The 14,399-nt window shown below is 37.1% G+C and overlaps 2 protein-coding genes across 9 annotated transcripts in view; one reads left to right on the top strand and one right to left on the bottom strand.

The window, feature by feature from the left end:
* The window catches only part of LOC128985614 (FERM domain-containing protein 8), a 140,494-nt gene extending 128,890 nt beyond the window's left edge, over positions 1-11,604 (bottom strand). For 3 of the 8 annotated variants that reach the window (XM_054405295.1, XM_054405335.1, XM_054405305.1), the window contains exon 1: positions 11,101-11,262. The gene's annotated coding sequence lies outside the window, so the exon portion shown is untranslated. Of the gene's footprint in view, positions 1-11,100; positions 11,265-11,469 lie in introns of those variants that run through there. The other 5 variants (XM_054405345.1, XM_054405356.1, XR_008490053.1 and 2 more) reach the window with 4 other exon arrangements.
* Positions 5,214-7,176, top strand: LOC129000954 (uncharacterized). Its single transcript, XM_054428055.1, has 3 exons — positions 5,214-5,380; positions 6,340-6,489; positions 6,597-7,176. The coding sequence occupies exons 1-3, from the start codon at positions 5,214-5,216 to the stop codon at positions 7,174-7,176; spliced, it is 897 nt and encodes a 298-aa protein (XP_054284030.1).
* Positions 11,605-14,399: the final 2,795 nt, after the last annotated feature.

Here is a 14,399-nt window from a genome sequence, read left to right as displayed (position 1 = left end):
CTTAAATAACAGTTATGCCTGCAATTTTGCCGTTCTTGATCAAGATGTAATTTGTAACGATGTTACAACAGTTAAGCCTGGTCCTTGGTCCATTGAGCTTGAAACACTGGGAATTAATGTAAAAGATGGAGACGGGCCTATTGAAGTTCTGATAGGTGCAGACGTTGCCGGGAAACTTTACACTGAGAAACGATATCTGCTTTCCAACGGGTTAGTTGCGATGCACACTTTGTTGGGCTGGACTTTAATGGGAAGAACTACAGTTGAAGGGAATGACAGGTCCAGTTCTATGGCAGTAACTTCTTTACTGTCCCCTATTGATAATAAATCCATTTCAGATTTGTGGAGTTTGGATGTTTTAGGAATCAAGGATCCAGTGGAGGTAAAGAGTGAATCTTCAGTTAAAAGTAGAACAATGGAACATTTTGTAGAATCTGTTTCAGTGGAAAATGATGGCAGATATCAGGTCAAATTGCCATGGGTTGAAGATCACCCGCCATTACCTACTAATTTGAAAGTAGCACAGAAGAGACTCAGTAATCTTACAAATAAACTTATTTCTAGTGGATATCTTAGTTCATATCAACAGGTGTTGTCTGACTGGGAGGAATTAGGTATCATAGAGAAGGTTAACGATGCCGATTTGGAAATTGGTCACTACCTACCGCATCGACATGTGATAAAAGAAAACAGTCTTACCACGAAATTGAGACCTGTATTTGATGCATCTGCTAAAGAAAAGAATCAACCCTCGTTGAACGATTGTCTAGAAAAAGGTGACAACCTAATTGAATTGATTCCGTCCATATTAAATCGTTTTAGACTACACAGATATGGAGTTGTTGCTGACATCGAGAAGGCTTTTCTTCAGATTGGTGTTCATATGGATGATAGAGATTTCCTTTGTTTTTTGTGGATTAATGAAGATGGTCAATTGGTTGTTTACAGACACGCTAGAGTGGTCTTTGGAGTTACCTGTAGCCCATTTATGTTAAGTGCAGTAATAAAACTTCATTTAGAAAAAACACTAGACTTGATAGATTCTGGATCGTTAAACTACTCAAGAAAAGTAGTAGAGACACTGTCGAGAAGTTTCTATGTAGATAATTGTATGGCAAGTTTTGATGACTTTTCAGATTTGAATCAATTTGTAGATCAAGCGACTTCTGTAATGAAAGATGCTAGATTCTGTCTTCGGAGTTGGGAGTACACAGAAATTCAGAGTTTTAAAAATGATTCTACTTTGACACCTATCTTAGGTTTAAATTGGAACAAACATGATTGAGTTAAATTTTGAAAACTTTGAGTTTAAAGAGCCTGAAATAGTCACAAAGAGATCTATTTTGTCTTTTGCTCACAAGTTGTTTGACCCCATAGGTATAACTTGTCCTGCTACACTCTTGCCTAAGATATTGTTGCAGAAAACGTGGGAAAGTAAAATTGGATGGGATGACAAGGTTTCAGAAGAGATAAAACTTTTGTTTTTAGATTGGGCAAAGCAACTTGAGATTTTTTCAAATTTGAAAATTCCAAGATATTTTGGAAATGAAATCGGAGGGAATATTTCTTGGACAGTTCACTGTTTTTGTGATGCAAGCCAGGACGCTTATGCGGCCGCGGTTTTCCTGAGGGGTGAATCTAATGGACGTGTCACAGTTCAATTAGTTCAAGCGAAGAGTAGAGTTACACCTGTCAAGAAGATGACTATTCCTCGGCTGGAGTTACTGGCGGCTACCATTGGCGCTCGTCTAACTGACAACGTATTAAAGAGTATGAGATTTGAAAATGTCAAAACATTTTATTGGACCAACTCAACCACCGTTTTGTCATGGATTCGTCGAGAAGATTACTGGGGAGTGTTTGTCTGGAACCGAGTAAAGATAATAAGATCCCTTAGTAACATTGAATCTTGGAATCATGTTCTAGGCCATATGAATCCAGCTGATTTGCCGTCACGTGGATGTTCTCCTAAGCAGCTAGTGGAGTCGAAATGGTGGGAGGGACCACAATGGCTAAGAAACTCATCAAACTTGTGCCCTAACCAAAACTTCAGTGATGATTGTGATGAGAAAGAAGTAAATTCTGAACTTAGGAAGATCAAATCAACTACAAAGGTTCTGATTAATTCAAAACCTGAACCAGATTGTTGGTATTACAGATATTTCTCCAGATTTGATAAAATCGTCAGATTGGTAGGCTGGATTTTGAGATTTTGTTCTAACACAAATATGTCTAAACAAAAGATATCAGGAGGATTGTCGGTTGATGAATTGATTAAGGCTCAAAATAAAGTGTTTAAACTTATTCAGAAAGACGCTTTCCATAGTATTAAGGATGAAAAGTTGAGTTCATTGTGTCCGTTTGAAGACAGTGATGGCTTATTAAGGTTAAAAACAAAAATCACAGAGAGGCCTGATGGTAGAAATTTTAATCTTCCCATCGTACTGCCGAGTAACCATCCTGTTGTTCACAGATACATACAATACAAACATGAAGAATATTCACATGTTGGAGTCCAAGGATTGTTATCTATTCTCAGAGAAGAAGTTTGGATCAATAGTGGGAGAAGAACTGTAAAATCAGTTATTGACAAATGAAAATGAAAAAAATGAAAATGAAAAACGTTTATTTATCCCAAGAATATAAACTAAAACAGAGAGTAGCTATACAACTAACAGTACAATATTTCTAAAATAAAATAAAATTGCCTTACTTATGGGATAGGCCTACATGGGCAGGTGCCTGTGCGTAGGCCTGGCTGTTATCAGTCTAGCAAATTGAGGGCACACACTAAAATTGGGAAGGTTTTTAAGCCTTGTTAATTAAACTTGATCGTTTAGCGGATAAGAGAATGTCGGCGACGACAACCAAAGCCAGAGCAATCTAAGACAGGAGACATTGTGAGGGCGAGGGGGGTCGAAGGGTCAAGGATTGTTTAGTCAGGGTCAAGTAAGGTTAGGTCTGATCAAAGTTTCGGCCTCTTCATTGGTAATCGTGTGCAGTAAAACAAGCATCTGTTTTTTGAATTTCTGTATTGAGGGTAAACTAAAAATGTGTTGAATATTATATTTTTGAATTAGATTTCGATATAGAATCTGAGCAACATAAAAACAGTTGGTAGTTAGAACTGACTTATGTAGCTGAGGGACAGATATTCCAACATTGTGTGAATATCTTGTGTAGTGTTGATGTGTGACTGCTGTAAGGATCGTGTTTGAGTGTTTGAATGTGTGACTAAGAAGAAACTGAATGAAAATATGTCTGACTGGTAATACTCCCGTCTCACGGAATAGCGCATCAGTGGAGTACCTTTTATTTTTTCTAAAAGCTACTTTCAAAATTGATCTTTGGACCACATTCAAGGGTTCCAAGGTGGTGTGATAGCATGCTCCCCAGCAGATAATACCAAATGAAATCAATGATTGTACATAAGCGAAATAAGCTCTCTTTATGTCCTCCTCGTCCAAAATGACACTCAGTTGATTAAAAGCATATATGTATTTACGAATCTTTTTCTTTAAGAAATCTACATGCTCTGACCACCTCATTCGGTAGTCAAAATAAACACCTAAATATTTGTAATAATCTACTTTTTCAATGTATTCACAATTACAAGATATACTGTTATGGTCGCCGCAACAATGAATCTTCAAATTGTCTAGACTATAATCAGTGCTTGTACTGAGTGATATCGGAAGAAATTTAGTCTTGTTCACATTAAGTGAGAGCACATTTTGATCTAGCCATTTTTTTAGAAGTGAGAGGTCACGGAGAGCTTTAGACCTGACATCCTCCCAAGAACGACCCTTTAACAAAACTAATGTGTCGTCAGCAAATAAAAATAGTTCACCATCCAGGTTCAGTTTTGAAATGTTATTTATATAGATTAGAAAAAGTATAGGCCCCAAAGTACTTCCCTGAATAACCCCATACTCAATTGAATTTGCATCACTATTCACACCACAAATGGAAACTACTTGATGTCTGTCAGATAAATAGTTTTTGAACCAGGCGAGAGCAGTGCCTCTGACACCGATCTGTTCCAATTTTGCTATCAACAAGTTTCTGTTAATTGAGTCGAATGCTTTTTTTAAATCTAAGAAAATTAACATAGAACGATTGTTATTTGCCATTGAGTTATTTATAGATTTACATACTTCAAAAAGTGCATCAGAGATGTTTTTATCTTTTCTAAACCCAAATTGTGAATTAGATAATATATTGTTATTATGAAGGTACTCCACCAACTGCTCCTTGACAATACGCTCTAAGACCTTGGAAAACACGCTTAACAATGAGATTGGTCTAAAGTTGTTACAGTCTTTTGGATCACCTGTTTTAAATAAAGGAATTACTTTTGCAGTTTTGAATTGAGCCGGGAATATACCAGTCAGTAGAGATAGATTAATTATGTGTAGCAGCGGAATGTAAATTATGAGTGCGTTTTGTTTAAGTAAATCAGCCGAAACTTCGTCCAGACCCGGAGCTGAGCCACCGCGCAGCTCGGAGATGTGTCGTAGTACGTCTTGTGCAGAAACAGTTTGCAATGTGAAAGTAGAGTCCAGTCTGTAGTCAGAGTCAACAACCACTGGGGTCCCACCCGCATCTATCTGCTTCGATAGATTTACTCCAACAGAAGCAAAGAATTTATTAAAATCATCTGCTATCTCGTGTTTTGCGGCTTGAGTATCATGAGACATGCTGGGAATAAATTTATCAATTGGAAATGAATTTTTATTACGTGGCCTGCCAGCAAGATCATTGATCAGTCCCCAAAACAATTTTGGATTCCTATTGTTCTGGTACAATCTTTCTCTGTAAAAATCTCGTTTGGCTCTTTTTAATAAATTGCATAGGTTTTGTCTGTAATTCCTATAATAAGTTTGTAGATAATCATTAAATGGTTCACGACGAGCGGCTTTACTTAATTTGTCTCTAGTACGTATTGATTTGACCAAACTGTCAGTAATCCATGGTTTAATTCTTTTACGTCTGGATGATCTTGAAGTTATAGGTTTTTTTGCATTTTGTAAAGCAAAATCTAGATTTTTGTAAAACATTTCACAGCACATATTGATATCTATACAGTTTAGGACAGGTCCCCAGTCGGTCTGAGAGAGATTTTGAGTGAGAAGGGTGTGATCAAGGTAAGTTTGAGAAGGCCCGGTTGCAGTGTGAATGTTAAGTGTGTGTGCGTGAGTGTATGCAGTGTCATGTATAGTGAGGGCGGTGGCATAGTGGTCGGTGAGGCTAGTGTGCAGTACAGCAGCGCGCACAGCAGTCATGTCACAGTAACGCACAAATATGTGATCAATGCAGGAGGCAGTGTCCTGTGTAACTCTAGTCGGTCTGTCCACACACTGTACAAGTCCAGAACCAAGTAAACTGTTTAAGTAAAGGTCAATTAGTATATCCTTGTTCAAAAGGTTTAAATTCATGTCCCCCATAAAAATGCACATTTTGTTTCTATCTATGTTCTGATAATAAGTCTCAAGTTCACTAGTGAATTGTACTGGATTGCTGTCGAATGTTCTGTAGAGTGCAAGTAAATTGAAGTTCTTGTTGCAGTACACAAAGTCCAGTGATAACCCATGAACGTCCCCCAGAGTGATTTGTCGTGCAGTCGCTGATAGTGATTTGTTAGTAAACACAATGATACCATCATTGCGGTTACGTTGAGTGGTAGTCATGTGAGTGTCAAACCCGTCGATGTTCGCCCCCACCTCTCCCCCACCAAGCCAGCACTCAGAAAAAATTATAATATCTAGACTGGTATTAAAAGAATCTAAGTAAACTAAAAACTCATCAAAATTTTTGGAAAAGCTTCTAATGTTATTGTGAAAAATTTTCAGGCTCTTTAAATGATAATTAAAAAAGTTAGTGTATTGATCAGTGGAATGTAGCTCAAGACAATGGAAGTCGCCGTCGCCGTCATCATCACAGTTATCAAAAATTTGCATCGGCCAAGCCCCAGTCACCTGCCCAGTCAACCGTTGAGACATCTATAACACTATACCAACTAAACTAGCATGAGAACTAAAATATTAAGTTGCTGTTTCAAGAAGCTCTCCAAATGCTCTCCAAATGTGTCAAATGCAAGCGATATTGTGTTAAAAGTTTGGATACTGATCCAGTACCACTTCCTTCGCAACGGGTTAGAGATGCTTCTGTTTTTGAAGTCTGTGGAGTTGACTTAGCTGGACCTGTTTTCCTTCGAGATGGCCAAAAAGCTTGGATTACATTATATACATGTGCAGTATACCGTGCCGTGCATTTGGAGTTAGTTACTTCATTATCGACTGAGTCATTCTTGCAAAGTTTGAGAAGATTCATTTCCAGACGGGGTCGACCAACAGTCTTGTTTGCAGACAACGGCACTAACTTCCAAGGGGCTTACAGTGCGTTGAAGCAAATCGATTGGAATGAGATTGTTGAGTACAGCACAATCAAACGTATAAAATGGAAATTCAACCCACCTGCCTCACCATGGTGGGGAGGCTGGTGGGAAAGACTCATAAGACTATTGAAACAGCTTCTTCGCAGAGTCTAGGAAGAGCTAGTTTGACTTATGAAGAATTTTTGACTGTTTTGTGCAGTTGTGAATCTGTCATAAATAGTAGACCCTTGACTTACATTTCAGAAGACAGCCATGACATGGAAGTTTTGACGCCAGCTATGTTTTTGAATGGTACGAAGGAGTATGGAGTTATTGATTTGGACCAGATCAACTACACAAATTTGTCTCGACGTTGGAACTTTAAATTGAAATTAAAAGAAGATCTTGAAAAAAGATTTAGAAGTGAATATTTAAGTCAATTGGTGTTACATTCAAAGAAGAAGAAATCTCATCAAGTACAAGTTGGAGAAATTGTTTTTCTTGGAAGCGACAATACCAAACGGATGGACTGGCCTTTGGCGAAGATTGAGAAGATACTTCCTGGAAAAGATGGCAACATACGTCTTGTGGAAATAAAAACATCAAAAGGAACAGTGCTGAGACCCATACAACATGTGTTTCCACTTGAATTGGTCCAGCAGAAAGACAATCAAGATGGTAATGACACATTCGAAATGGAAGATGAACAAGTAGCTGAAGGTGTTGATCGTGAACATGATCAACCTGTTTACACACAAAGAGGAAGAAAAATTATACCCCCACAAAGATACCTGAATTAATAATTAATATTTTGACTTTGCAAGTCAAAAGGTGGGAGAATGTTGGATATAGTATTCAAACATTTAACTTAAATAATCTATGGTTTATATTATATTTTGTCTTTTTACAGCTGCTATGAAAATGAACTTTAATAATTTTGAGACATATGATTTTTGAATGAATTGTTATGTTGTAATTACAAGAAATAATAGTTTGGTAGCATTTTACTATGATTGAGTAACTTTTTGTTTGTGAATAATTAAATTATTTTCTGCTCAGTATCGAGTCCTATTTTCTCTCCATTTTAGACTTTTAACACCATATGTGTTGTGGGTGAGTCAGGAATGCAACACGTCCCTCCCTTAAACCAAACCTCTATGTGTTGTGGGTGTGCCGGGAATGCAACACGTCCCTCCCTTAAACCAAACCCATGTGTTGTGGGTGTGTCGGGAATGCTACACGTCCCTCTCTTAAACCAAACCTATATGTGTTGTAGGTGTGTCAGGAATGCAATTCGTCCCTCCCTTAAACCAAACCTATATGTGTTGTGGGTGTGTCGGGAATGCTACACGTCCCTCCCTTAAACCAAACCCATGTGTTGTGGGTGTGTCGGGAATGCAACACGTCCCTCCCTTAAACCAAACCTCTATGTGTTGTGGGTGTGCCGGGAATGCAACACGTCCCTCCCTTAAACCAAACCCATGTGTTGTGGGTGTGTCGGGAATGCTACACGTCCCTCTCTTAAACCAAACCTATATGTGTTGTAGGTGTGTCAGGAATGCAATTCGTCCCTCCCTTAAACCAAACCTATATGTGTTGTGGGTGTGTCGGGAATGCTACACGTCCCTCCCTTAAACCAAACCCATGTGTTGTGGGTGTGTCGGGAATGCTACACGTCCCTCTCTTAAACCAAACCCATATGTGTTGTGGGTGTGTCGGGAATGTAACACGTCCCTCCCTTAAACCAAACCCATATTGTTATGGCTGTGTCGGGAATCGAACTTGTCTCTCCCGCACCAAAGTCTGAGACGCTAACCACTAGACTAGCAACACACCCACTTTGGGTAGGCCTAGATATACAGGGTGACCCGGAACTCTCTACCAATATTTTAGGGCATTTTTCCTGCGTAAGAAACATCTAAATATCATATTTCAATTGGCAAAAGTCCTTAGCTAGCCACACTGCCGCCATATATTTTTTCACTTTATAGTATTTTATAGTATTTATAGTAGGCCTATTATAGTATTTTTTCTGAAAAGTAGTTAAACATAAGTACAAAATTTAAATTTTTGCACAAATAGGCTATTTATAACAACTAGACAAAGCTACAAAAAAATTATGACAATTTTCCAAATTCATTAAACAAAATGGCGGCCATTTAAAATACCATTTTGTTTCTTAAATAACTCAAATACCCTTGATTTTGCAAGTTTTTACAATAATGACGTTTTTAAGGCAATTTAACTGATTGACACCTTACTTTTTAAGATTGGGCAAATATTAACTGAGGATAAAACTTATGGCAAATTTAGTGAAACGTGACCGCATGCATGGACCACAACTGACGGCTGCAGTTTCATACCTCAAACGGTCACGTACGGTATCATCATAGATCAAACATAATCCCTTAGTAGATTTGTCATCCTTATGGAAATGCTGAAACCAACTTTATTGTTAGTTCTGTACGTTCAACTGTAGAGGTTATTTTTTGTTTACAATTTGTTTCTTGTTATTTCAGTCATTTAAAACCTTGTTTAACAAAATAAAACTGCCTAATCATAAAACTGGTCTCCTAGTTATATAACCAAATAGTAGGCCTAAAGCACAAATCATGAAAATAACCCTAAAATAATATTAACAAAATAAAATTTTGTATATTATAAGCCTACACTAACGATCAGTGTGGACGTACATGAACTAGACACAAAAAAAAGCTTCAAAATGTACAATGGATGAGGAGTCTACTTTTGTTGATTAGTCTAAGGTATCACTATTTTAAAGCTGCTCATATCAGTTTTTTTTTTTTTTTGGTGAACATGCATTTTAATACCGTAGGCCTACTGGTACCGTGTCTGTTTAGGCTATGAAATTACCTTATGTGAAGCTGCCAATAACTTCACCAATAAATATGATCTTAGTGAAAAAGAAATGATAAATGACGAAAATAAACAAATTGTAGTGACATTTCCATGATAACACAACCCCTAGGCTAGTAAGCAAATCGGTTGCACTTTAGTTTACGTCCTACATTTACTATTATAGGCTAGCCTACATTAACTACCAGCAGTGGGGTTCTGGGACCTTGTCAAGGGGGGAGGGGGTTTGGGGGGTGTGGAGCACCCCCCAATAAAGCAGGGGGTCCGGGGGTCCAGGCAAAATTTGGAATTTTCAAAGCCGTTTGGTGACTTTCTAAAGCCATTTTAACACCTAAAACCGTGCCCAACTGTCCATAAACTCCCATTTCACCTGTTGTTTGTCATGAGCAAATAGACATTTTAAAAATTAAACAATGACGATTGCATTCATGAATTTCAAAACACACTGTAGACTCAGCCATATCCTCCTAAAAGCAGTTGGGTGACTTTCTACAGCCAGTTTTAACGTCTAGAACTGTGTGCAAAACCTCAAATTTATTTGCCATAAATAAGTAGGCCAAGACATTTTTACAATTAAGTTTATGACTATGGAAATTTAATTCATAAATTACAAAACATATGGTAGGCTACGGCCATATCCTCATAAATGCTGTTTCCTGACTTTCTAAAGCCATTAGGCCTATTAATGTCCCTATATCTGTGTCCAACTGTCCAAAAACCTCCCATTTCACCCGTTTTTTGTCTTTGTCATGAGCAAGTAGACATTTTAAAAATCAAACTATGACGAACTTGCATTCATGAATTTCAAAACATAGGCCTACTGTAGACTATGAAGCCATATCTCCTAAAAGCCGTATGGTGACTTTAGTAAGTCATTTCTAACGGCTAGAACTGTGCCCAATTGTCCTAAAACCTTCCATTTCACCTGTTATATGCCATGCAAGCAAGTAGACACGTTTTTTAACCTTAGGCCTATGTTTTTCTCCATTTCATAGATCTGTCACAATATGTAGACCTATAAAGTAGTATCGAATTCAGTAATAAGTTAGCATTGACTAAGTTATATAAACTTTAACACTAGTGTTTATTACAAGTCAATGGTAGTAGGCTACTGGTGCTCCCGCTGATTGCTGATTGATGCCTGTGTTAAGTTAGTGGCTAGCAGCCAATTTAACAACTAACTATGGAACATCAAGAAATCAGCTGTTTCCCCATCCTCATCCTCGCTCGGACGCTCGCCTTTACCCTAGCATGTCAACAGCTGACTGCTGTAAAAATTGGATGATGCGTACAACTTTCCATTGTGTAATATTGTTTTCTTCGTTGTGTTATTGTCCACAAAGTTTATCTATGTGGAACTTAATACTACTCCTGCCATCGCTTATTAAGTTTAATAAAAACTACATTGATGATGTCCGTTTTACATTGCGTGTTTTAAGGACGAAATGTAGGCCCTACCGTACGTGTAAATTAATTTTTCCAGGGTCCAAGGGTGGGGGGCTTTAGCCCCTGTAGCCCCCCCCCCCTTTTGAACTGCCACTGACTACGAGCTGATTATGAAATGAAACTGTTCTAAACTAATCCTAACCTTAACCAAACTGCAGTTTGTGAGTAAGTTAAATGTAGGACGTAAACTTAAATGCAGACAGCAAATCAATGTTTGAAGGTTGATGACAGATTAAGAAATTAAATAGGCCTAGCACCAAGGGCTTACCTAGGCCTACAGCTTCCATTGTCAAGAGGTAAACTTTAACAGTTTTTATTATGATGTACCTAGCCTACCTATGTTAAAATCTTAAGGCCTAAAGTTAGGGTTAGGATTATTTGTTTGAAAACAATTAACTTACTCAATACTATTTTCATTGATAGGTTTCCACGGCCGTCACTTAGCTTATCCATACATTCTTGGTCTTCGGGGTGCGACCGTGTAATTTATTTGGTTATGTGTACAATATGAAATGAATATGTATTATGTAGCCTACAGAGAAACTAACCAAGTACAATTAATAACTACCCCATGAACAGACATTTCTCAATCAATATTGACATAGGCACAGAAGGAGAAGACAGGAGCAAAAGCCCATGAACATCCTGCATTCCTGCATCCTGCTTTTTTTATCATAGCGAAATATTTACAATAAAAATGTAGGGCTCAGGGCTCATTTATTATAAACATTTTTACTTTCTAATAACATTGGATTGATTTATAACAATACCTATTGGCTATTGCATTCCAATTTAATTTCCATTTTCCAAACAAAGTAGAGTAGACAAAATTGAATTCAATACAACATAACTTAGGCCATAGGCTAAATAAACAAAAACAAAGTAAAAATGAGTGGCCGAGGATCAATCGATCAGCTGGTCGTACGCAAGATGTGTGTACTGTGTGTATAGTGTATAGAGTACTAGCAGACTCCATGGTGGAAGGAAAAAACATGTGTTTTTTCCTTCCACCATGAGCAGACTCTGCTAAGTGCTAAGCAAAGCAGAGTGGATAGCGCTGGGTTCACAACGATATGGTAGGCATTCGGTTAAATATCGAGCTTGTTTTCTACCGGATGACAGACATCGACTTTTAAGTATTGGCTCTTGGCTCTGGCTCACCGGCTGTCTCATGGTGGAAGTAAACTACTATTGCCTTGGTGCCTTCTGCTGCAGCTGCTCCTACTGTAACAGTTTTAGTAACTCCTCTGCAAGGTTTTAAAAGAAAAATAATAACCTTTTTCTTTTAATAACCTTGACTCCTATGTCTGTCGTCATCGTCAAACGTTTTAAGTGGCCTTGACGACGGAAGGCCATAATTTAATTCACAATATTACAGTGAGAGTGAATGCAAATAAATAAGTAAAACAATATCTGAACATGGCATAAAATTTGCCACTGAAAATGTTTATTATCCAATTACAGTAAGGCTGATAACCAGCATGATAAATATATAAGAACTTAAATTACGGAGTAATTTTAAAATTTATATTCCAGTAACTTACGAAATTAACGCCAGATAAATTACCGCCCCCCCCCCTTACTTTTAAAAGCGTTTAGACGCCCGCCTTTGCATTTTTGCATATTTCCTCCATAATAATGCACCATGAAACTGATCAAAAACAAAGTTGGAATAAATAAATAACCTAATTAAATCAAATATTTCCCTCCTCTTTTAGGCTAGTGCTAAGTTAGTAGTTTTTGTTATCTCTGTCTTCTCTCTTCTTTCTGTCGGTGTTGGTTGGTTTTGGCTTTTTTTACAAAGTTTTATTTACAATCTGTTTTACATTAAACAATAAGTAAATATGATGACATTTATATAAATAAATTTAAAATTTGATAACATGAGCTATAGCAGCTAAACTTGTTTGTTTCTCGTTTTGGTTGGTTGGTTGGCGTTGGCGCTATGGAAGCCAATCGATTTACGATATTCGATAGTAGTTTTTTTCATACTACGACAATCGATACTTAACCAGTGCTACCATATCGTTGTGAACCCACTACCCAGCGCTATCCGAAAGTTGCCGACTTTAGTATGCTCAATTGAACAATTTAGAAACATGCTAGAGACTTGAAATTTCGTAGTATTGTAGTATGGGATCTTAAATTAATCGTGAAATTTGCAAAAGTCCAATTTTTAAATTTAAACCCCCCCAAAAATACAAAATGGCGGACCTCTGAAAACGACAAAACATGTTTTTTAACGGCTATAGCTCAAAAACGGTAAGAGCTATAAAACGATTTGAGGAAAAATCGTCGGTTCCGAATTACATTTAATACAAGAAACTATTATGCGTTTTTAAAAAATCGCACTCTTTCACCTTCAAAAAACGTCCTACTTTCAATATTTGGTAAATTTCTTCCAACTTTTTAACGGTTTTCGATATTTTTCCATACCTAAATAATTAATTTTTGCAAATATTATTAATGCTTTGTATCTAGTTTACTATAAATAGTACTCTTAACATGTTTTTTCGTAAATTTACCTCTTGACCCCAAAAACGTAGGTTTAATGTCAAAAATTGAAAGGTTTTACCACTATTACGAAGCCCCATGTTATTCTTATGGAGAATAGCTATGCATTTTAAGACTTTGGTATGCTCATCCGATTCGTTTAGGAACATGCTAGAGACTTGAAATTTGGTAGTATTGTAGTATGGGATCTTTAACTATCGGTGAAATTTGCAAAGATCCCATTTCCAAATTTAAACCTCCCAAAACATCCAAAATGGTGGACATAGAAAAACGACAAAATACGTTTTTTCAAACGGCTATAGCTGGAAAACGGTAAGAGCTAGGAACAATTTGAGGGGAATCGTAGGTTCGGAATTAAATTTCCTACAAGAAACCATCATGCGTTTTTCGGAAATCGCACTCCTTCACCTTAAAAAACGCCCTACTTTCAAAAGTTGGTAAATTTCTCCCAAGTTTTTTTACGGGTTTTGCTTCTTTTCCCAACCTAAGTAAATTATTTTTTCAAATATTATTAATGCTTGGTATTCTCCTTAAAAAGGGGGACCTCTATTTACTTCATTATAATACTTTACTATTATCAACTTATCAATTTACACTAATATATTCGTGAAATGGTTATTACTTCAACGTCGATTTCTGAAATTACACAAACGAATAATTTACAACCCCAATTATACTTTAACTTTGTTTGACCAAAAACTCAGTTGTAAAAATACCTTACTAACACACTCTCTTAGCGCAACTTTAAAAACAATTTTTATAAGGGGTTCTTTAGGGTGGGGCTTGAAATAAACTTGCCAACCTCCTCTAATATATTCGTGAAATTGTTTTTATATGACGTAATATTGACTGTTTCACTGCCTGCTTTGTTACAACTCTAATCTACTAATGACGACTAACAGCTAGGGGGCCTTTTTAAGAATTCCCCCCAAGTTATTCTTATGGGAATAACTTTTTAAGCTTCTGGCTTTTTTATGGGGAACAGAAGCCTTTTAAAGACTACTTTTAGGTAATAACCATCTTACAGTTATTTTTATTTGTATTGCCTTCTTGACTTCTTTACGCTTCTCACTGAGCTATAATTCTAACTGGAGGTAGCACTGAATGTCAAAGATGCGTGTCGCCAGCCGCCATGTTTGCGTGAGGTGTGAGTTATAAAGAAGCCATGTTATTGGATGAAAAAACT

This window comes from Macrosteles quadrilineatus, unplaced genomic scaffold (genome assembly GCF_028750875.1).
Source record: "Macrosteles quadrilineatus isolate MER2022 unplaced genomic scaffold, UCM_ALF_1.0 Scaffold_1__1_contigs__length_201487025, whole genome shotgun sequence".
In the NCBI taxonomy this organism is placed as follows: domain Eukaryota; kingdom Metazoa; phylum Arthropoda; class Insecta; order Hemiptera; family Cicadellidae; genus Macrosteles; species Macrosteles quadrilineatus.
The sequence above is the reverse complement of the archived record's forward strand: the minus strand, read 5'-3'. Positions and strand labels throughout refer to the sequence as shown.